The sequence below is a fragment of the Pestalotiopsis fici genome (genome assembly GCF_000516985.1).
Source record: "Pestalotiopsis fici W106-1 unplaced genomic scaffold PFICI_Scf_9, whole genome shotgun sequence".
Taxonomy (NCBI): Eukaryota; Fungi; Ascomycota; class Sordariomycetes; order Amphisphaeriales; family Sporocadaceae; genus Pestalotiopsis; species Pestalotiopsis fici.
Genome location: NW_006917099.1, coordinates 2,164,995 through 2,180,501, shown reverse-complemented (window position 1 = coordinate 2,180,501; position 15,507 = coordinate 2,164,995). Strand labels below are relative to the sequence as shown.

Sequence of the window (15,507 nt, the reverse complement as noted above, 5' to 3'; positions counted from 1 at the left end):
ATGTCGTGCATACTTGCTCACTTGAAGTTATTCTTCATTTCACGAAGCTTGGCCATGACGGCCACGGGATCCGTCTCGCCAGTGGCTTTTTGAATTTCGGGGTCCTAATTTTTGTTCTGGTCAGTGGATTGCATTTCCAATCTTGTACAGTTTCGTCATGACATGCCTCGACGCGCATAAAGACATTGTGTTCCTACAGAGATGATTAACAAGTGGATATATAGAATTCTCGACCGAGTATGATACCTTTTCGTCACCAATGGTGAATTTGCCCTGCGTCTCCTTGTTGTTCTCGGCATATGACTGGAGCTTCTTGATGGCCTCGTTTTGCAATACAGAGACGCCGAATTTGACGTTGGCCTTGGTATATTCGTGGCCAGGCTGTCACGCAATGATTTGTCAGTCTTGCACCTTTTGATAGTGGAGATTGCCGACTTACATAGACCTTGGTGTCGTCGGGTAACGAGGCCAGCGTCTTGTTTAGAGCCTTGTGCATTTCAGAGGCGCTGCCTTCAAAGAACCTACCGCAACCTGTGACAATAATATTAGTTTTCACCTCTGTAACGAAAACAAATGGCCAACTCGGGATGGCTACGTACCACCGTGAAAGAGGGTATCACCCGTAAAAACAACCTTGTCGTCGCCGTCCTGCATGAACCAGCAGATGCTGTCCTGCGTGTGACACGGGGTATAGAGACCCTTGACGGAGATGCTGCCCAGCTTGAATCCATCTCCGTTGGGCGGCGTCTGGGTTACACCGTCGCACTCTTTTCCGCCAATAATGGGGAGCTTTTCGTTGCCGAGTTCTGTGAGCTACATTTGGTCAGTACTGGATATGGAACAACGCGGTATATTTCTCACCATTCGCTTATTTCCTCCCGCATGATCCCAATGGCTGTTTCCCGCGTCAACATGATATCAAAGAGACTCGGACAATGGGTCATTTTTACTGGTGGGTATTGACAATAGCAGTCAGGTTGATTTTGCCATCCTGAATGGCCTGCTTCAAGACGGGAGCAACTCTATCAGCATTGTCAGCATGATTGTTCCTCTGTCAAGAGCATGAGAAGGGAAATCAGGTTCCATACTCGTCGGGATTAGCAGGGTCAATAATAACGGCATCCTTGGACTTGTCGTCAATGACCAGATAGGCGTAGTTGTCACTACTGCCCACCCCTATGAAAGAGTTGAACCTTAGCTCATTGATCCATGACGTTGGGAAACAGCTCAAGCTTACACATGGGAATCGACTGGATATGCATGGCGCGAGAGTATGCGAGCTGTATCGTGATTGGACATGAGCATACACCTTGATGGCAAGTAAACGTCTTGGGGGTTGCTACTAGACTTTTTTGCCTCGTGGGACTTACGGCTGCTGTGAATGTACCAAGTCTGCTGAACGGCGACACTCTAGGTCTCATGAATCGATTCATCAGAGTTCAAATCACGGGTGGTGTCGGGGAATGGGAATATTCTCCTCTCGAGAGCTCCAAATGTATCGAATGGTTGGTAATTGACCTCGCATGATTAGCGATGACGTGCATACCGGGATTATCGGCTTTTGCCAGCCCATCCGCAAATAATGGAGCAGGTGTGGGCAGCTGTTGGAAGCACTGCTATACTACAGAGTATACGATTGAGTATAGTTGGATTTATTCACGACAATATCACGTTTCGTCTACTGACTTTATATAAACCTATACTATTCCAATTGGCTTGGGTTTCCATGTCCCTTCATATCGTGACCAGCCTTTTCTTTGTGGGACAGCCTTGGGCTTTTGCGTCTCCATCACGTCTTGCTGCGGTGCATCGACATGTTGCTGCTCGTTCTTGTCCTTGGCCGAGCTCAGCTTTTCCAGCTTGCCATCCAGAATCTCTTGCGAAAACTGCAACGACCGCAAGAGCAATCGCGGATCCTCTGCAGATTCGCCAAGCTCGTCGAGGGTCCGAAGCAGAGTCGACTCATCCCATTGATGGAGACGCTTCTCGAGACCCTTTTTTCCAACATCATCAGCAAGTAGGTACGCCGATACCACGTCGCTACACGAGGTTCCGCCCTTGACATGATCCGCAGCGGTATTACCACCACTGCCAGCCCCAGAGTCAAAATCATCATCGCTCAGGTGCCTCCAATAATAATCCCATATCCAGATCAATGACTTTTGGGCCGCCGATCTGAGCTTGAGCAGGGAAGGCAGCTGCTCGTGGGTGCACTGATGTCTGAGTTCGACAAATGTGGCGGGCAGGCCGATAGTTTTGGCTATCGAATACATGCTCTGCTTCATTTGCTTATCCTGGTGACTGTCCAGCAGCCCCGTGACGAAACTGCGGTGTGGAAAAGAAGGAAGATTAGTGACACCAACTCGACAAAGGATGAAGGAGGAACAGATGAACGCAGTGCGGTAATAAACAAGACACTTGGACACCACTTTTGAGCATGCCTCTGTCTCAATTGTCCGTTCACCGGATGAAGATCAAAAAAGCTCAAGCCCTAATTTGTCTTTCATCTGCAAGACAATAGACGAGAAAAGCAAACCCGAGATATTCATCCCCGAGTCCGTGTTTTGGGAATCATGCCTGCCGTACATGTCTCACTTTCTTTCCATCCCGGTGCCCATTGAGACCTGATCAAGATGGACCAAAAGCTTATAGTTATGCATCAGGAGCACGAGGCGTCCGGAAAACGCGGGATGAATCAGGAACAGAGCCAAAAACCACCATGATACAAGAGAGGCAAACCATGATGTCCCAAAACGAGTAAAGGGAGTGAGACAAGAAGAACAAGAACGTACCGACTAAAGGCAGCTGAATAAGCCAACCTTACAGCAGATGTGCTACCGGCCCCAAGACCACCGGAACTCGCACTCCGCGCCTCATGCACCAAGAGGTCATCCAGAACGGCAGCCATGAGCAGGCCCGTGGATTCCACCATGTGCGGACAGCTACCTCGCTGCACCCACATGGCGACGCGCGAGACTGCCTGTCGTCGCTGGTCCGTCTCTGTCCTCGTCTTTGCATTTTCCACGGTGAAGCTGACTATTGTCGTTGTGCCCGGCAATGATGTAGTTCCAGACGATCCCTTGACCGAAGCAATGGTGTTGGCATTGGGCGGTGCTGGATAGAATTGATGGCGGACCTTGAGCAGTTCGGCCCGGTCCCGCCATGGAGTATGAATATATTGAACCATGACTACCAAGAAAAGAAAGTAAAAGACTTGAAGTGTTTTGAATTCCTTTTCCCTCGTTATTGTATTCTGATGCTGGCCAAGAGTAGATGCACCAAGATCTTTAGGAATTTCACTAGTAAAATCGGGCAACGGCCTGTCCCGCTAAAAAGTTCTTGGGTTGGACCCTGGAACAACCGCAAAAGTACCTACAGCTTGACTTTTATACACGGATTTGCAGTCACGAATAATTTCTTTTTACACGTCTTCTTGTTCTGCAAGTCTCACATTTCTCTTTTGTCTACCTTTTGTCTAATCTATTATTTTTGTCATGCCCCATTGGCCATGGACTTTTCGATTACACACGGATGGCTCGATACTGAGATACCGCCACCAACCTACGAAACGGTCTTTTCAACCAGGTAGATGCCGTACTTTTCCTTGAGCTCCTTCATCAAGGGGTCGTTGATCTTGGGGGTCATGGGAGCCAGTACACCCTTTTCGGAAAGAGTGCCGTTCAAAACCTGCTGAACAGCGACGGCGCACGGCACGCCGACAAGCTTGGCCATGGCAGAGTAGCCCTTGGGCTCACCGTACTCGCAGAGAGTCGAGGTTCTAGTCTCGCGGCTGCCGTCCTTGTTCTCAATTTCAAAGCGGTGCTGTAGCATGACAAAGTCACGCTCGTTTTCCTCAAACTGCATCTTCTTTTCCAGGGTGGCGCACAGAGTGTCGAGCGGGTTGCCGCGGGGGATGATCTTTTCATCGGAAAAGATGCCAATCCACCGAAGTCCACCCAGGATTCTTTGCTTCTCCTCCGCCGAGGCAAAGGAGGCCTTGGAGAGCAGAGAAGCCTCGAGGTCGGCCTGGCTGGAAGCCGAAACACCCAGAATAGCCTGGGTGGCCTCCTTCCAGGAAACGGGCTGCTTGAGAATATCGCGCTCAGAGTCCTCGAGGAAGCCAATGTCGACGAGGGTCTTGATGAACTCGGGGAAACCCTGGTATCTCAGAGTACCACGGATAATGGTCTCGGCCTCGGGAATGTCGTATCTGTCTGGAATTAGAACATGGAAGCAGTCAAGGAATCTTTAAATGCTTACCGCTCCTTGTAGGGAGTCGAGTCTCTGTTGGGGTAGGCGACAAAGGCGTAGCCGGGGTAGATAAAGTAGGGCTTGGCAGTAGCCATCAACTCTGGACCGGCAACCTCGACAACCTTGCCGTCCTTCCAGTACTTGGCAGCGTTTCTCAATGCCAACAGGACACCACGGGGCGACCAGGAGAACTTGTAGCCCAGAGGGTTGTCCGAAGCCTCGGGAGCAGGCAGACCACCGCAGTAGCTGAGGAAGCTGAGGATCTTGCCGCCGGCCTTGTGGACCTCGTCAATGGTCTTGACAGCGTACAAGTGGTCCAGACCGGGGTCAAGACCAATCTCGTTCATGACGGTGATGCCAGCGTCCTTGCACTGCTGGTCAAGCTCCATCATGGCGGGAGAGACGTAGCTGGTGGTGACGACATGCTTCTTTTGGCGAATGGCCGACTTGATGACGGTGGCGTGAAAGGTGTACGGGATCAAGCTAATGACCAGGTCGTGCTTGGCCACCTCGGCGTCGAGGGCTTGGTCGTTGGTCACGTCGAGGGAGATGGGCGTGGCATTCTTGACACCGGCCGACAGCGACTTTGCAGATTCGAGGGTTCTGCAAGCTGTTCGACGAGGGTGAGCAGATTGTACGAGTAACAAGAAACAATGCTGACAGGGCAATGGTGCTTACCAACAGTCACGGGGATACCCGCCTCACTCAGGATATCGAGCGTAGGTCTCGTGACGAAACCAGCGCCGAGCATCAACACCCTATACGGGGAAATGTCATGGTCAGTATCATACAAGGACAGGAGCGGCGATGCGGGGCAGCAAGCCGAATGATCGGAGCAGTCTGTGTCGGCAAAGGTTGTTCTCTTACTTGTGGGACGCCATTGTGAATTGTAAATGTGTAGTTTCTGGACAGTATCCTTCTCTCCTGTTCCACGCAAGATCTATGACGGACGGGGGGGAATTAGACTATTGTTTTGATTGTCCTGTTTGTTGTGGTTTCTACTGCTACAGCCTCAACTCTACAGTGACTTTTTTTTTTTCGGAGGGGTTGTCTTGAAGCTCCCACCAAGCACTCAAAATTCTGAGGTGGGGTGCGTCCGATGACGGCAGAGCTGCTCAGTGTTTGACTCAGGCCGGCCGACTAGAGCTTGCCAGGCTGCTCAGACGACTGGAAAAATTTCCATCAAGAAGCACCATGTTCCTCCAGTATTATCTCATAGTGTCCAATGCTGCAGCTGTCGATCAAAGCATATTGTCTCCAACCTAGACTATCCGCTGCACTCACATTTGCAGTTGGTGGTGTCTGCCTTTTTAGTCTCGCTTCAAACGGCCATGAAGTCATTTCAGCTTTTGCGTCGTAGTTTTGGTTGCATGTCAAGTGTCGGTTCGGATTTGATAATGGTTTCAATCCACTTTACTACTCGAAAACATTCTATACTAGGTACTATGTAGTCTGTTTTCTCTCGTGCGGGACTAGAGTCCTAAAATGCTACCGAATAGAGTAGCAGCGCCGGACATGCCGGGGCGTTTATCCAGCACGGCTATCGGGTAGTGGTTCGTCACTTGGCTTTTTGAAGATCACAGGTTTCGGCAATGTCATGCCATTCATTGATTGTCCATGATCTCGTTACACATAACCGGGCCAGTACTTTGTATGTAGCATGAAAAATTACGGTATTACTAAAGCATGGCCTACCCAGACGGGGGGAGGAAAAAAGATTGACAACGATCCATCATTCATCGCGGGGCACCCACCCCCGTGTCGGAGAGGGGATTCGGCAAGATGAACTCGTACTCTGATCAGCGGCATTCATGCCTCGAAATGGGAAGAGCGTACGAATACGCCCGTGTGGAATTTCTTCTTCTTTCAAAACCGTCGCCTGGCTCTGCTGCATGTTGCTGACAGTAGGCTGGGTTGGTGCTGGTTTGAATAGGATGGATGGATGTTGATTGGTTTCAGGTCATACATAGTAAGTAAGTAGTAGTAGACACAGGACAATCGTGTCAGATGCGGGATATACTATGTATCACTCTGTGGCTTGTGCATGTATCTGGCTTGTCGGTCAGACCGTGGTCTGGCTAGTAGTCTACCATGATGCCTATATCTCGAGCAAATAATAGGTCCAGTCGAGTACTTTGGGGGGCTTTGCAGATCGAGACTGTTTGTAGCGGGTGAGGTGAGTAAAGAAGAAGAAGAAAAGACACTACTGAGCACCATGCACACACAGTTGGGCAATGTACACTTGCACACCCGTGACATGACCTGAACAGTCCGGCGATATCAGGAATGGAAACGAGCATTGATCTGATCTGACGCGGGGGCCCAGTTTTAAAAAAGACAAGATGTTGGCTTTCTCCGATTGGCTGCAGAGGGGGAAAAAGGATGGATGGGGGACCTCACTAGGCCAGAGAGATTTGAGAGGACAGAAGAGATGGAAGAGATATGGGAGCCCACCCCTGTCTGCTCCCACGTTTGCGCTAACTTTAGTCTTTCCAGGGAGGAGGAAACGTTCTAATCCCTGTTCCATGGGTCTTAACAGTTGACTTTGAGGACACTGAGGACTGCTGCTTCCCCTGTATTACGTCTGTCGACCCCCCCTTGCTTAGCGGGCGGGCCCCCGTTCAATTTGTGGGGTGGGGGAGAGAAAAGAGAGCTCGGATGTTCCACCCCTACCCACCCCGTCGTCCATGGGCTCCTTTGCCGACTTGTACCTTGTAACTGAGCAAGCAGTCTGAGCATATTCTGAACTGTGCGTCCCAACCAGCAGGGGTATGCCAGTCTTGGCATTCTTTTTTCAATTCTTGACCCTTTGGGCTGGAACCGAGGCTGGGAGGCTGGAGGTAGGGGTTGTGCTGCACTTGGCTCCGCCCGCCGTTCGCTAGTCTAGTCGTCGACTTTCCATTTGTATGTCAAGTAGGTACGTACCCAGAAAGAAAAGAGAGGAGAAAAAGGAAAAAAGGTACGTACTCGTAGTCTTTTTTTTCTTGGGCAAATTGATGCAGATGCACGGCATTTCGTCACTTGCCATGTTTTACAATAGTACGTACCGCTCGCAACCATGTGTATCCATCAATATCAATCCTGCTCAGCAGAAGTACGTACGTCTTGTTGGATATCTGAAAAAGTGCAGCAGCCGGCTTGTGCGGATAATGTTTGTTGTATACGAACAAGAGGCCAAAATTGTGAGAGAAAAAAAAATTCATCACATGGCAGCAGAGAATAGAGAATAGTTTTGAGACGAGATATCTTGATTATTTTTTTTTATCCCATGGTGAATGATTTGACAAATCAAATCACCAAAGTTTCTTTTATATACTGTTTTACTATTTTCTCGATGCACTCGGAGGTAAATGGTGCGAGGCATTAGTAGTCGTGGGCAAGTGCCAGACGAGCTTTTGAACATCTCTCGACCCTTTTTTGGGGAGATGTGTTGGTGGGTATCATAATATTCAGTCGGTGAACAGCATCTCAACCTCCTGGGCTGGATGGTTTGGTTCGACAACGACCTAAGAGTCATCCTCTGCGTCCTCTTCTTCTTCATCTTCATCTTCATCCTCATTGGATGACTCGTCATCCTCCTTGGGCGGTTCCCAGGCCTCCTCCAACTTGAGGCCGGCTCCCTTTCTGTAGGTTGAGCCAAGTAGATCAGAGGTTGATGTTCTGTAGTGGTCCAACTCGGGGTCCGTGTCTGTCTTATCATCGTACAGTCCCATGCCCACCAGGATTTCTCCCTCCTCCTCAGGCTCATCCAACGCTTGGTACGGAATTGACTCCTCTGCAGGCAAAACAGGCTCTGGCTGGTCAATTTGTTGATACGTCTCTGGCGTAGGAGGTGCCGTGCATGTGTTGAAGCCGTTTGTCGCAAAGGCATCCCATTCCATGGCGCTCTGAGTCGCAAATGCTGGGAAAGCCTCGGTAGCGTTGGGGCTTCCGCTCGTGGACATGTGCACCGCATTCATATACGAGCTGGTATCCCACGAGCAAGTGTCCATTTGTGGTTGAAGTGGCACTTGGGGTTGAGCCGAGGCCGCAAATGGTAGAGCGAGGGGTGAAAATGTTGATACAGGTGAAGTGTGTCCCGAGTAGATGGCTGGGGTGGGAGGGAATTGTTGATATCCAGAGTAGAAATCCATATCCGATGGAGTGGTATTGGGCAGAATATATTGTGATGCATCAAATTGTGGCATCTGTTGAATCTGCATTTGAAATGGTTGTTGCATTTGTGTAGAAGGGTGCCAGCTCATGGGTCTTGCTGTCCTCTTGACTGGTTCTTGATAGGCATCAAAGGCTGGTGTTGTTGCAGCGGCGTTTTGTAGTTGTTGTTGGAGTATGGCCTGGTCCAGAGCATATTGCCGCCGCCTGGCCAGGTTACCATCATTCATCATTGTCCTCCTCCTCTGTGCCATGGTCTGAGGGCTGTTGCTGGCACTGCTGGGCTTGACGATACGCATCGAGTTGTTGGGCTTGTAACCACTTGATGAACTTTTGGATATCCTCCTTGCTGATTCAGATGGTGTGTGTTGTTGTTGTGTGGAAAAGTCGTCGTAGACGGGCATCATGGGAAATGCCTGGACAGCATGATCGGACATGCCCATCATGGGCATGGACTGCATCATGTCGACTTGTAAGTAGTTGAAAGGTGATGGGATATTAAAAGGTTGCAAGTATTGTTGAGTAAATCATCACAAAGGGTGTATGAGAGCGAAGGGAACCGGGAGTTTTGTATGCATGTATGGAAAAAGATCATGATCCACTTTGGAACTATACAAGGCCAAGGAATGCTCGATAGTATTGGTTTAGAACCAAGGAGATTCTCCAAATAAGGATTGATCAAACCTAACATGGTGTGGTCAGACTGGCATATGGATTATATTAGTCGTTGGAGCCGAGAAACACACTACAGATGGGGAATCACTGTCTGGTTTGGCATGTGTATGCAAGTCTAGAGTGTGTGTCCGCGCGTGTCCCTAGCTCCATCTGTAAGACAAGCAGCGGCTCGTAGCGTAGCTCTGCGTCATATGGGACCGGGCAGGGATGTCAAGGGAAAAGAAAGAACAAAAAAAAATAGTAAAAAAGAGGATCGCAACACCAAGGCCCGGACCAGGGGACGGGGCGGGATGGTGATGGTAGCATTCTTGACTAGTAGTGGCTGTATGTACTATGGAACACAACCCAGGCCGTAATGTGCATGGTGTAAAAGTGTAGCGTAGTGGGTAGAGCCAACGGGTCTGGTGCTTGGTGGCAGTCACCTCACTTCTGCAAGGCGTGTGAGGAAAAAAAAAAGAATAAATGGTCCTACATATTTGGGGTGTACATTATAGCACGATACCTGGGTACATCCATGACTGTCCCGCTTCTAGTCGGGCGGTCAAAGAAACGGGTTTCGAAAAGGTTCAAGGGGCTCGGTCGCCAACCCAAGGCGTCTCTCTCTTTGCTGATACTCCATGAGCCATCGTCTTGCCTTTTCCGTATGCAGTCCATGGGCGGAGTGGCCCCCCTTGACCAATCCGAGATGGAGGGAAGAGGGGGTGAGCAAAAGGCACGACTTGGTAGTTGAACCATTTGACGACTGGGCTCTTTCCAGGGTGTGTGCGTAATCTTGTACCGGAATGTGGTTCTCCAAGCGCAGAGTTTTGATTTGCTTTTGTCATGGATTCTCTGCCTTCAGGGGTCAAGACAGGGCAAGGGGTGGTGTCGGCGCAGCAAGGGCAGGAAAAAGCGCAAAAAGAAGCACAATGAACCTTTTGAACCTTGCCTTGGGCAATCTTGGTGGCTAGGTACATATCACGATGAAGCAGGTCCAAGACTCTGCGAGCCAAAAAAGATTCAGGCCCGGAACAAACCATTTACATTGCCGTCGGTCTCTCCTGTCCTCTTCCCACCCTACCAGAGGTCCAAGCAAGCAAAGAGTCAAGAGTCAACAAGAGTCAAGACTGCAAATGAGGGTCCTTGCATCTTTGCCTACTACTATTAGCATCGTGTACCCTGGAAGTCTGAGGAGCTACACCATGGCGGTACCGTCGGCTGGGTAGCGCCCACACTAGAAAGAATCCGAGACTAAATCAATGGACCAGTCGGTTACCATATTCGGGTCAGTGGCCTCTGGCCCTGTCTTGTCTGCAACCGACTTCTGGATTGGTCTCTGTCGACAATTCTTGACGGATTCACCCCAGGGTTCAACAGTCATCCCTAGCTGTGATTTGCCAAATATTGCTCAGGCGACGCCCCTGAGGGTTGGACCAGCGAGATCAAATCTGCATCCACAAGAGTTCCAAATATCCCGGAGAGGGGATTGCTACCATGACAAGAGAGTGTATTGGACGAGAGCCCCCCCCGGGCACCCAATTCTATGCATGACCCTCATCGCGGAGGGGAGTATGCAAGATTACCCGCTTGCGAGCGCCGTGTGCTTGCGCCCGGAGATCGTCATTGAAATGGGCGAGTGTTTAATACAATTCCGTCTCTCTTGCGCCTGGAATGGAGGGTTGTCGACGCGAGTCCGCATCGATAACCCCGACGGAGGACCATGCTGTTTTGGCAACAGAGGGATGCACAGAGGGATGCAATGGATATGCTGCGACTCCACAGACCATATTAGTGTCTCGTGTTTTTTTTTTCCCTTCTCTGTTCATCGTGATGAAAGTATTTGGCTATAGACAACCTAGACTTGTAGGTAGCGCTACTTGTAGCTTTTCATCAGCAAGGTAACGCCGCGTGCTTACTATGTGGCAGTAGGAAAGAAACCATTTTGATATCAAGGCACTGCTGCTGCAAGGTTATGAGCCAGCCTACGCTCTCACATGAGAGTGGCCATGCCAGTGGCGTCGCGTATATATCTGCATTGGTGTCTTTTCAAACAAGCTGCACTATCAATGTGAGACCAGCCTTTTTCTTCCCATTGTCACCCCGTGTGTCTCTCTACATGATCATGTATGTACAAACGCACATACCATACTTTTCATACATGCATACAATTCTGTAAGCAAGCACGGCGGCACACTCGAAATAGGGTTGAAATAGATCCACCCGAGCAAAGAAGGAAGACGTGTTTTGGAAAGAAAACGCCCACCAACTCGCCTTGCATATCGGTGAGTACATGTGTGCAAACACATACACACACATGTACATGCTTCAGACTGCCCTCTTACACGTTGCCGGTTTAGACCACAAGTAAGACGGAGTTTGTCAGTGTACGACTAATAAGGAAAACAAGAAAACAGCCCTCAAATGTCAAGGCTCATATCTCACGCGGCCGAGGTTAGGTTGGCACATTGATGAGCATATTGCCCCCCTACTTGAAATCTCATCACCACTTTCCAACTTGTTATGCTGCTGGTGGATGGTGGGTGTAGCAGCAGTAATGTGCTGTTAAGCGACTCTTTCTCTTTTGACTGCAAGACAGGGGTTCATAGATCTCCGCCTAGAACCGCCTATGCTGGCACTGGCTGGTTGCTCACTGTTATGGACAGTCAACAACTAATAACTGAGATTTTCCCAATGGCACCAAAAGCTGGAACCCCTCCCGAATCAACTTGGACACACACATACAGAGTACATGGGTGCACACCAAGCACACCAAGCACACCATCCATTACTTTAGCCAACCGGAAGCCAATGCCAGACAAATCAGGCAGCTTCCATATCATTGTGTGTCTGCGCGCGCGCCTCTTGTGTGTTTGTGCCGCTGTGCTTCTAGAGCAACTATACGTGTGCTAGCATTTCATTCCAAGGGTCACCTGCAAGGAGCGAGACGTCAAAAAGGGCCACCACCACCATCACAAGTCTACCTAGCCCGGGGCGAACCAAGTCTCACTCACCGGAGTGGATGACAGCGTCATTTCCATCTCCAGGTTCTTTGTGGTTTTTGACGATCGTTTTCATTTCGAGGACAGTCGCCCGCGTCCACTTACCATCATCTCCTCCCTTGGCTGACTGAAAGCAAGCGTTGTGCCGACTACTATTAATCATGTAGCAACCTAGATGCATCGAAGCGGCAACGCAGCCCAGATCGGTTTCATTTCCTTCAAGCAGAGACAAAGCTGATCAATGGCACTGGTCCAATGCAGACGCCGTTGTTTTTCTTGCTCCTACTAGGCATGTACCGTACATACCTGAATGCCTAATGGTAATTGCTGGCTTGTAACCTACCGACCCCCCGCCGGCAAGCCCCATGGGCCATTGGTTAGGTAGCGTCCAGGTTTGTCTCCTCATTGCAGATTTGGCCGGAGCGCGGCCAAGCTAATCACACACACACACACATGTACCTTTATTGCCAAATTCGCCAGTGAGGTACTTGATATTTGTCCTCCCCTTGGTCAAGGGGGTCGATCATCTTGTTCCTCATTCACACTTTGAACAAGCTTCCAAGGATTGCCTACCCAACCCTACCACCACCATAGTACTGACGTTTTTTTGCACTCGATACCCGCTCGCGCCAGTTGCCACTTTCATGCTCAGCACTCCGCCCTTGGGACCCCCCCAGACCAGCCAGCCAGCGTTCCCATCAGCACGGCACCATGTATGGACCTGACGGAACTCCTTCGGATGGGCCAACCCAACATGGTACCGGTCATGTACGTGATGTGTGGCCATGATTTGAGCGGCCCCCCCATTGTTCTATGGTACGTCTTGGAATTGGACTTGCCCTTTTCAGGGGGGACTCTGTTTGGTGGTATGCAATCGACAAAGTGGAGGATATGATATGTATGACCGACTATCACGTCGAATCTCTTGGACCGTGGCTGCTCTGGACTCTTGTCATGGCGTCTGACGAGAAATTGCAACCATCTAGTTTAGATTCTTCTTTGTCACGTACAGCAGGGGCAAAGGTTGAATGCATGAAGCCTCTTTGGATCAGTTCCAGTACCTTATGTGTGCGACGGTAAGCTCCGAGACTGTAATGATTACAACACCTAATCAGTCCTTGTACCATGGATGGACAGCAGCAACATGTAGGCCACCAAAATCTACGACATTTCCATCCTACTGCACCATGACAATGAAACCTTCCATGCTTGACGGGCGTAACAAGAAGCAAAGTCATGAGGGAGGATGGGAAAAGAAGAAAAGAAGAGGCGACCGGGCGGCTGTGAGGCTGATCCGCACTGGAGTATCGGAAGTATTGCTCGAATTAATCACGAATCCTTGATCCTGACCGTCTGACCTGCGTCCCTACCCTCTGGAATGCAGTGAACAGAATGACTACACGGTAGAATAGAATGAATCCTACCCATGGGATTGGGGGAAAGAGGGCCCACTGGCTGCAGCGCGTTTCAATCATCTGCAGGATGCGCTACGGTCGCCTTGAGCCTGGCCCCCGAAATCCCAGAGAGCATTTCAAAGATCCGCCCAAAAATTTTGCAAGGTGCCGTGAGCAAAGACTAATGACCATCATGATGATCGGTAGCACTGATTGTGGTAGGTGTGTAGGCTCGCCCCAAAAAGTCAGTATTCTTCCTTTTTGATCAAGGTTCACGATGCCTCGTCGTCCAAGCCATGCCACCCATTCGCAGGCGACGCCTTCCGGTGCCGAGACCTGGCAGACTACGGGCACCATTCTTCTGAGCCATGCATGGAAAACTGATAAAGCCGCTCGGCCAGATTAACGTATCAATAAATGCTGAATGACGATCAGGCGCAAAGAGGCGGAATACTTGCTATGCAATAGTACCGACTATGTAAGGGAAAAAAAAAAAAAAAAGGTCTTTTTCTCCCATTAGCTTTCCTCTTACGTGCTCGTGTCCCGCTGAACAATTAGCAAAGCACCTACCGACACGCCGACAATCCACTACAGGCTACCAGCCCCCAGTAGAAACCTTGAAATAGTGCCAAGTAGTACCCGTATCTCGCTGAACGTAATGCAGGCAGAAACAACCCAGATGAGTAAAGCACGACAAGCAGGCCTCAGTATTGCTTGGGCTTTGCTGCTAGTATATTTCCACCTGCCTGGCAGGTCATGGGCTGCCGTCCCCACTAAAGACCAGTACCTACACCACCAAAATTACAATCTTCCGTTTCAAACTTTTTGTCCCTGCACTCCGCAGTCCCCGTTACTACAGCGGACTTGACCTGCGCGTTCCAGGGCACCCAGCACACCCACACTCTCTGGTCGTAACTCGACACAGGCAAAGCGTAAGACCCTGTGCGTGCTGCGAATGCCAGTCGTCTTGGCCCCCCCGGTCAAGTGTCCAGTGCCCCAAGCACCGAGTCTTCCCCCCCCCCCCCCCCCCCCCCCTCCCATGTCTTGGTCCCCAGTCACAGCGCAACGACTCACAATGCACCTTGCTTCATTCGCTCTGCATCACCTACCGGGAGAGTCTCGGTGAGACCACTATTTCGAAGCAACGTAAGCGGCTATGGCATGGCCGTGGTCCGTCTGAGAAAAGGATACCATGGTACAACCATGTGACACGGGTTGAACGGGCTGGCTCCAAATTGTCCTTGCCCCTCCTCCAGGAACAAGCCCCTCGTCTCCCTTCTTCTCGGAACGGAATCTTTGCCATGGCCAAACAAGATTGAAACAAATCTAGGTACCGTACAGACGGATGGGATGGCTGGATCGACATGCCGTCAAAGGAATACGGAATCCTACCACGTACTCCCTACTCGGCACGCTCATACAACCGACGGACGATGAGCTGAGCAGTCTCATGGAACACGTCGGTCTCTTTACACGCTTGTCCTATACAATAATCGACAATCGACACTAATGTCTAGAGGGAATGACACGCGAGACGCCTCATGATCTCTTATGCATTACTGCCGCTTGCCATGATCGAGTAGGCAATCGTGCATGCTCGCGGATGACTAGGTACTCTGACCGACACGAGAACCGAATGTGCATACAACAGTAGTCGAGAAGAAACTACAAAGTACACTGCACTAATTCGAGTGGAGTGGCGAGGGGAAGAGAAGAAAAAGGAAAATGCTACTTGAAAAGCAGGTCACCATGGCAATCAATTATACGTGGTGAAAAAAAGTATGCGCCAAATGGGCCCGGCATTCTCGCATCTCGGCTTGGATGAGGGGCTTTGATTGATACCATGGTCAATGGTGGTGTGAACAAGTACGTACTTTTTTCGATTGGATTGATGGTTCGGAGATGATTTCTTCCTCGCAGCCTTTGACCCATCCATGTCTGTCGTGCTGCCTTCGGGAGGGTCCCGTCACGCACGCTCAACCGGTACCATGGATAACCCTATCCTTGTCTGTCATGGCCGTTCAAGTGGCGTTCGAGGCACTGCTCAAGCAAGGATC

The 15,507-nt window shown here is 50.2% G+C and overlaps 3 protein-coding genes across 3 annotated transcripts; all 3 read right to left on the bottom strand.

The window, feature by feature from the left end:
- Nucleotides 1–17: 17 nt before the first annotated feature.
- On the bottom strand, nt 18–1,262 carry PFICI_12083 (uncharacterized protein; the record flags this gene model as incomplete). Its single annotated transcript, XM_007840664.1, has 9 exons — nt 18–104; nt 149–193; nt 247–381; nt 440–531; nt 600–813; nt 862–895; nt 951–1,022; nt 1,089–1,176; nt 1,238–1,262. The coding sequence occupies 9 exons, from the start codon at nt 1,260–1,262 to the stop codon at nt 18–20; spliced, it is 792 nt and encodes a 263-aa protein (XP_007838855.1).
- A 435-nt stretch (nt 1,263–1,697) lies between these two features.
- Nucleotides 1,698–3,187, bottom strand: PFICI_12082 (uncharacterized protein; the record flags this gene model as incomplete). Its single annotated transcript, XM_007840663.1, has 2 exons — nt 1,698–2,325; nt 2,793–3,187. 2 exons carry the CDS (start codon nt 3,185–3,187, stop codon nt 1,698–1,700), a joined length of 1,023 nt encoding a protein of 340 aa, XP_007838854.1.
- Nucleotides 3,188–3,561: 374 nt separating this feature from the next.
- On the bottom strand, nt 3,562–5,002 carry PFICI_12081 (Saccharopine dehydrogenase; the record flags this gene model as incomplete). The annotated part of the gene is made up of 3 exons (XM_007840662.1): nt 3,562–4,210; nt 4,261–4,861; nt 4,930–5,002. The coding sequence occupies 3 exons, from the start codon at nt 5,000–5,002 to the stop codon at nt 3,562–3,564; spliced, it is 1,323 nt and encodes a 440-aa protein (XP_007838853.1).
- Nucleotides 5,003–15,507: the final 10,505 nt, after the last annotated feature.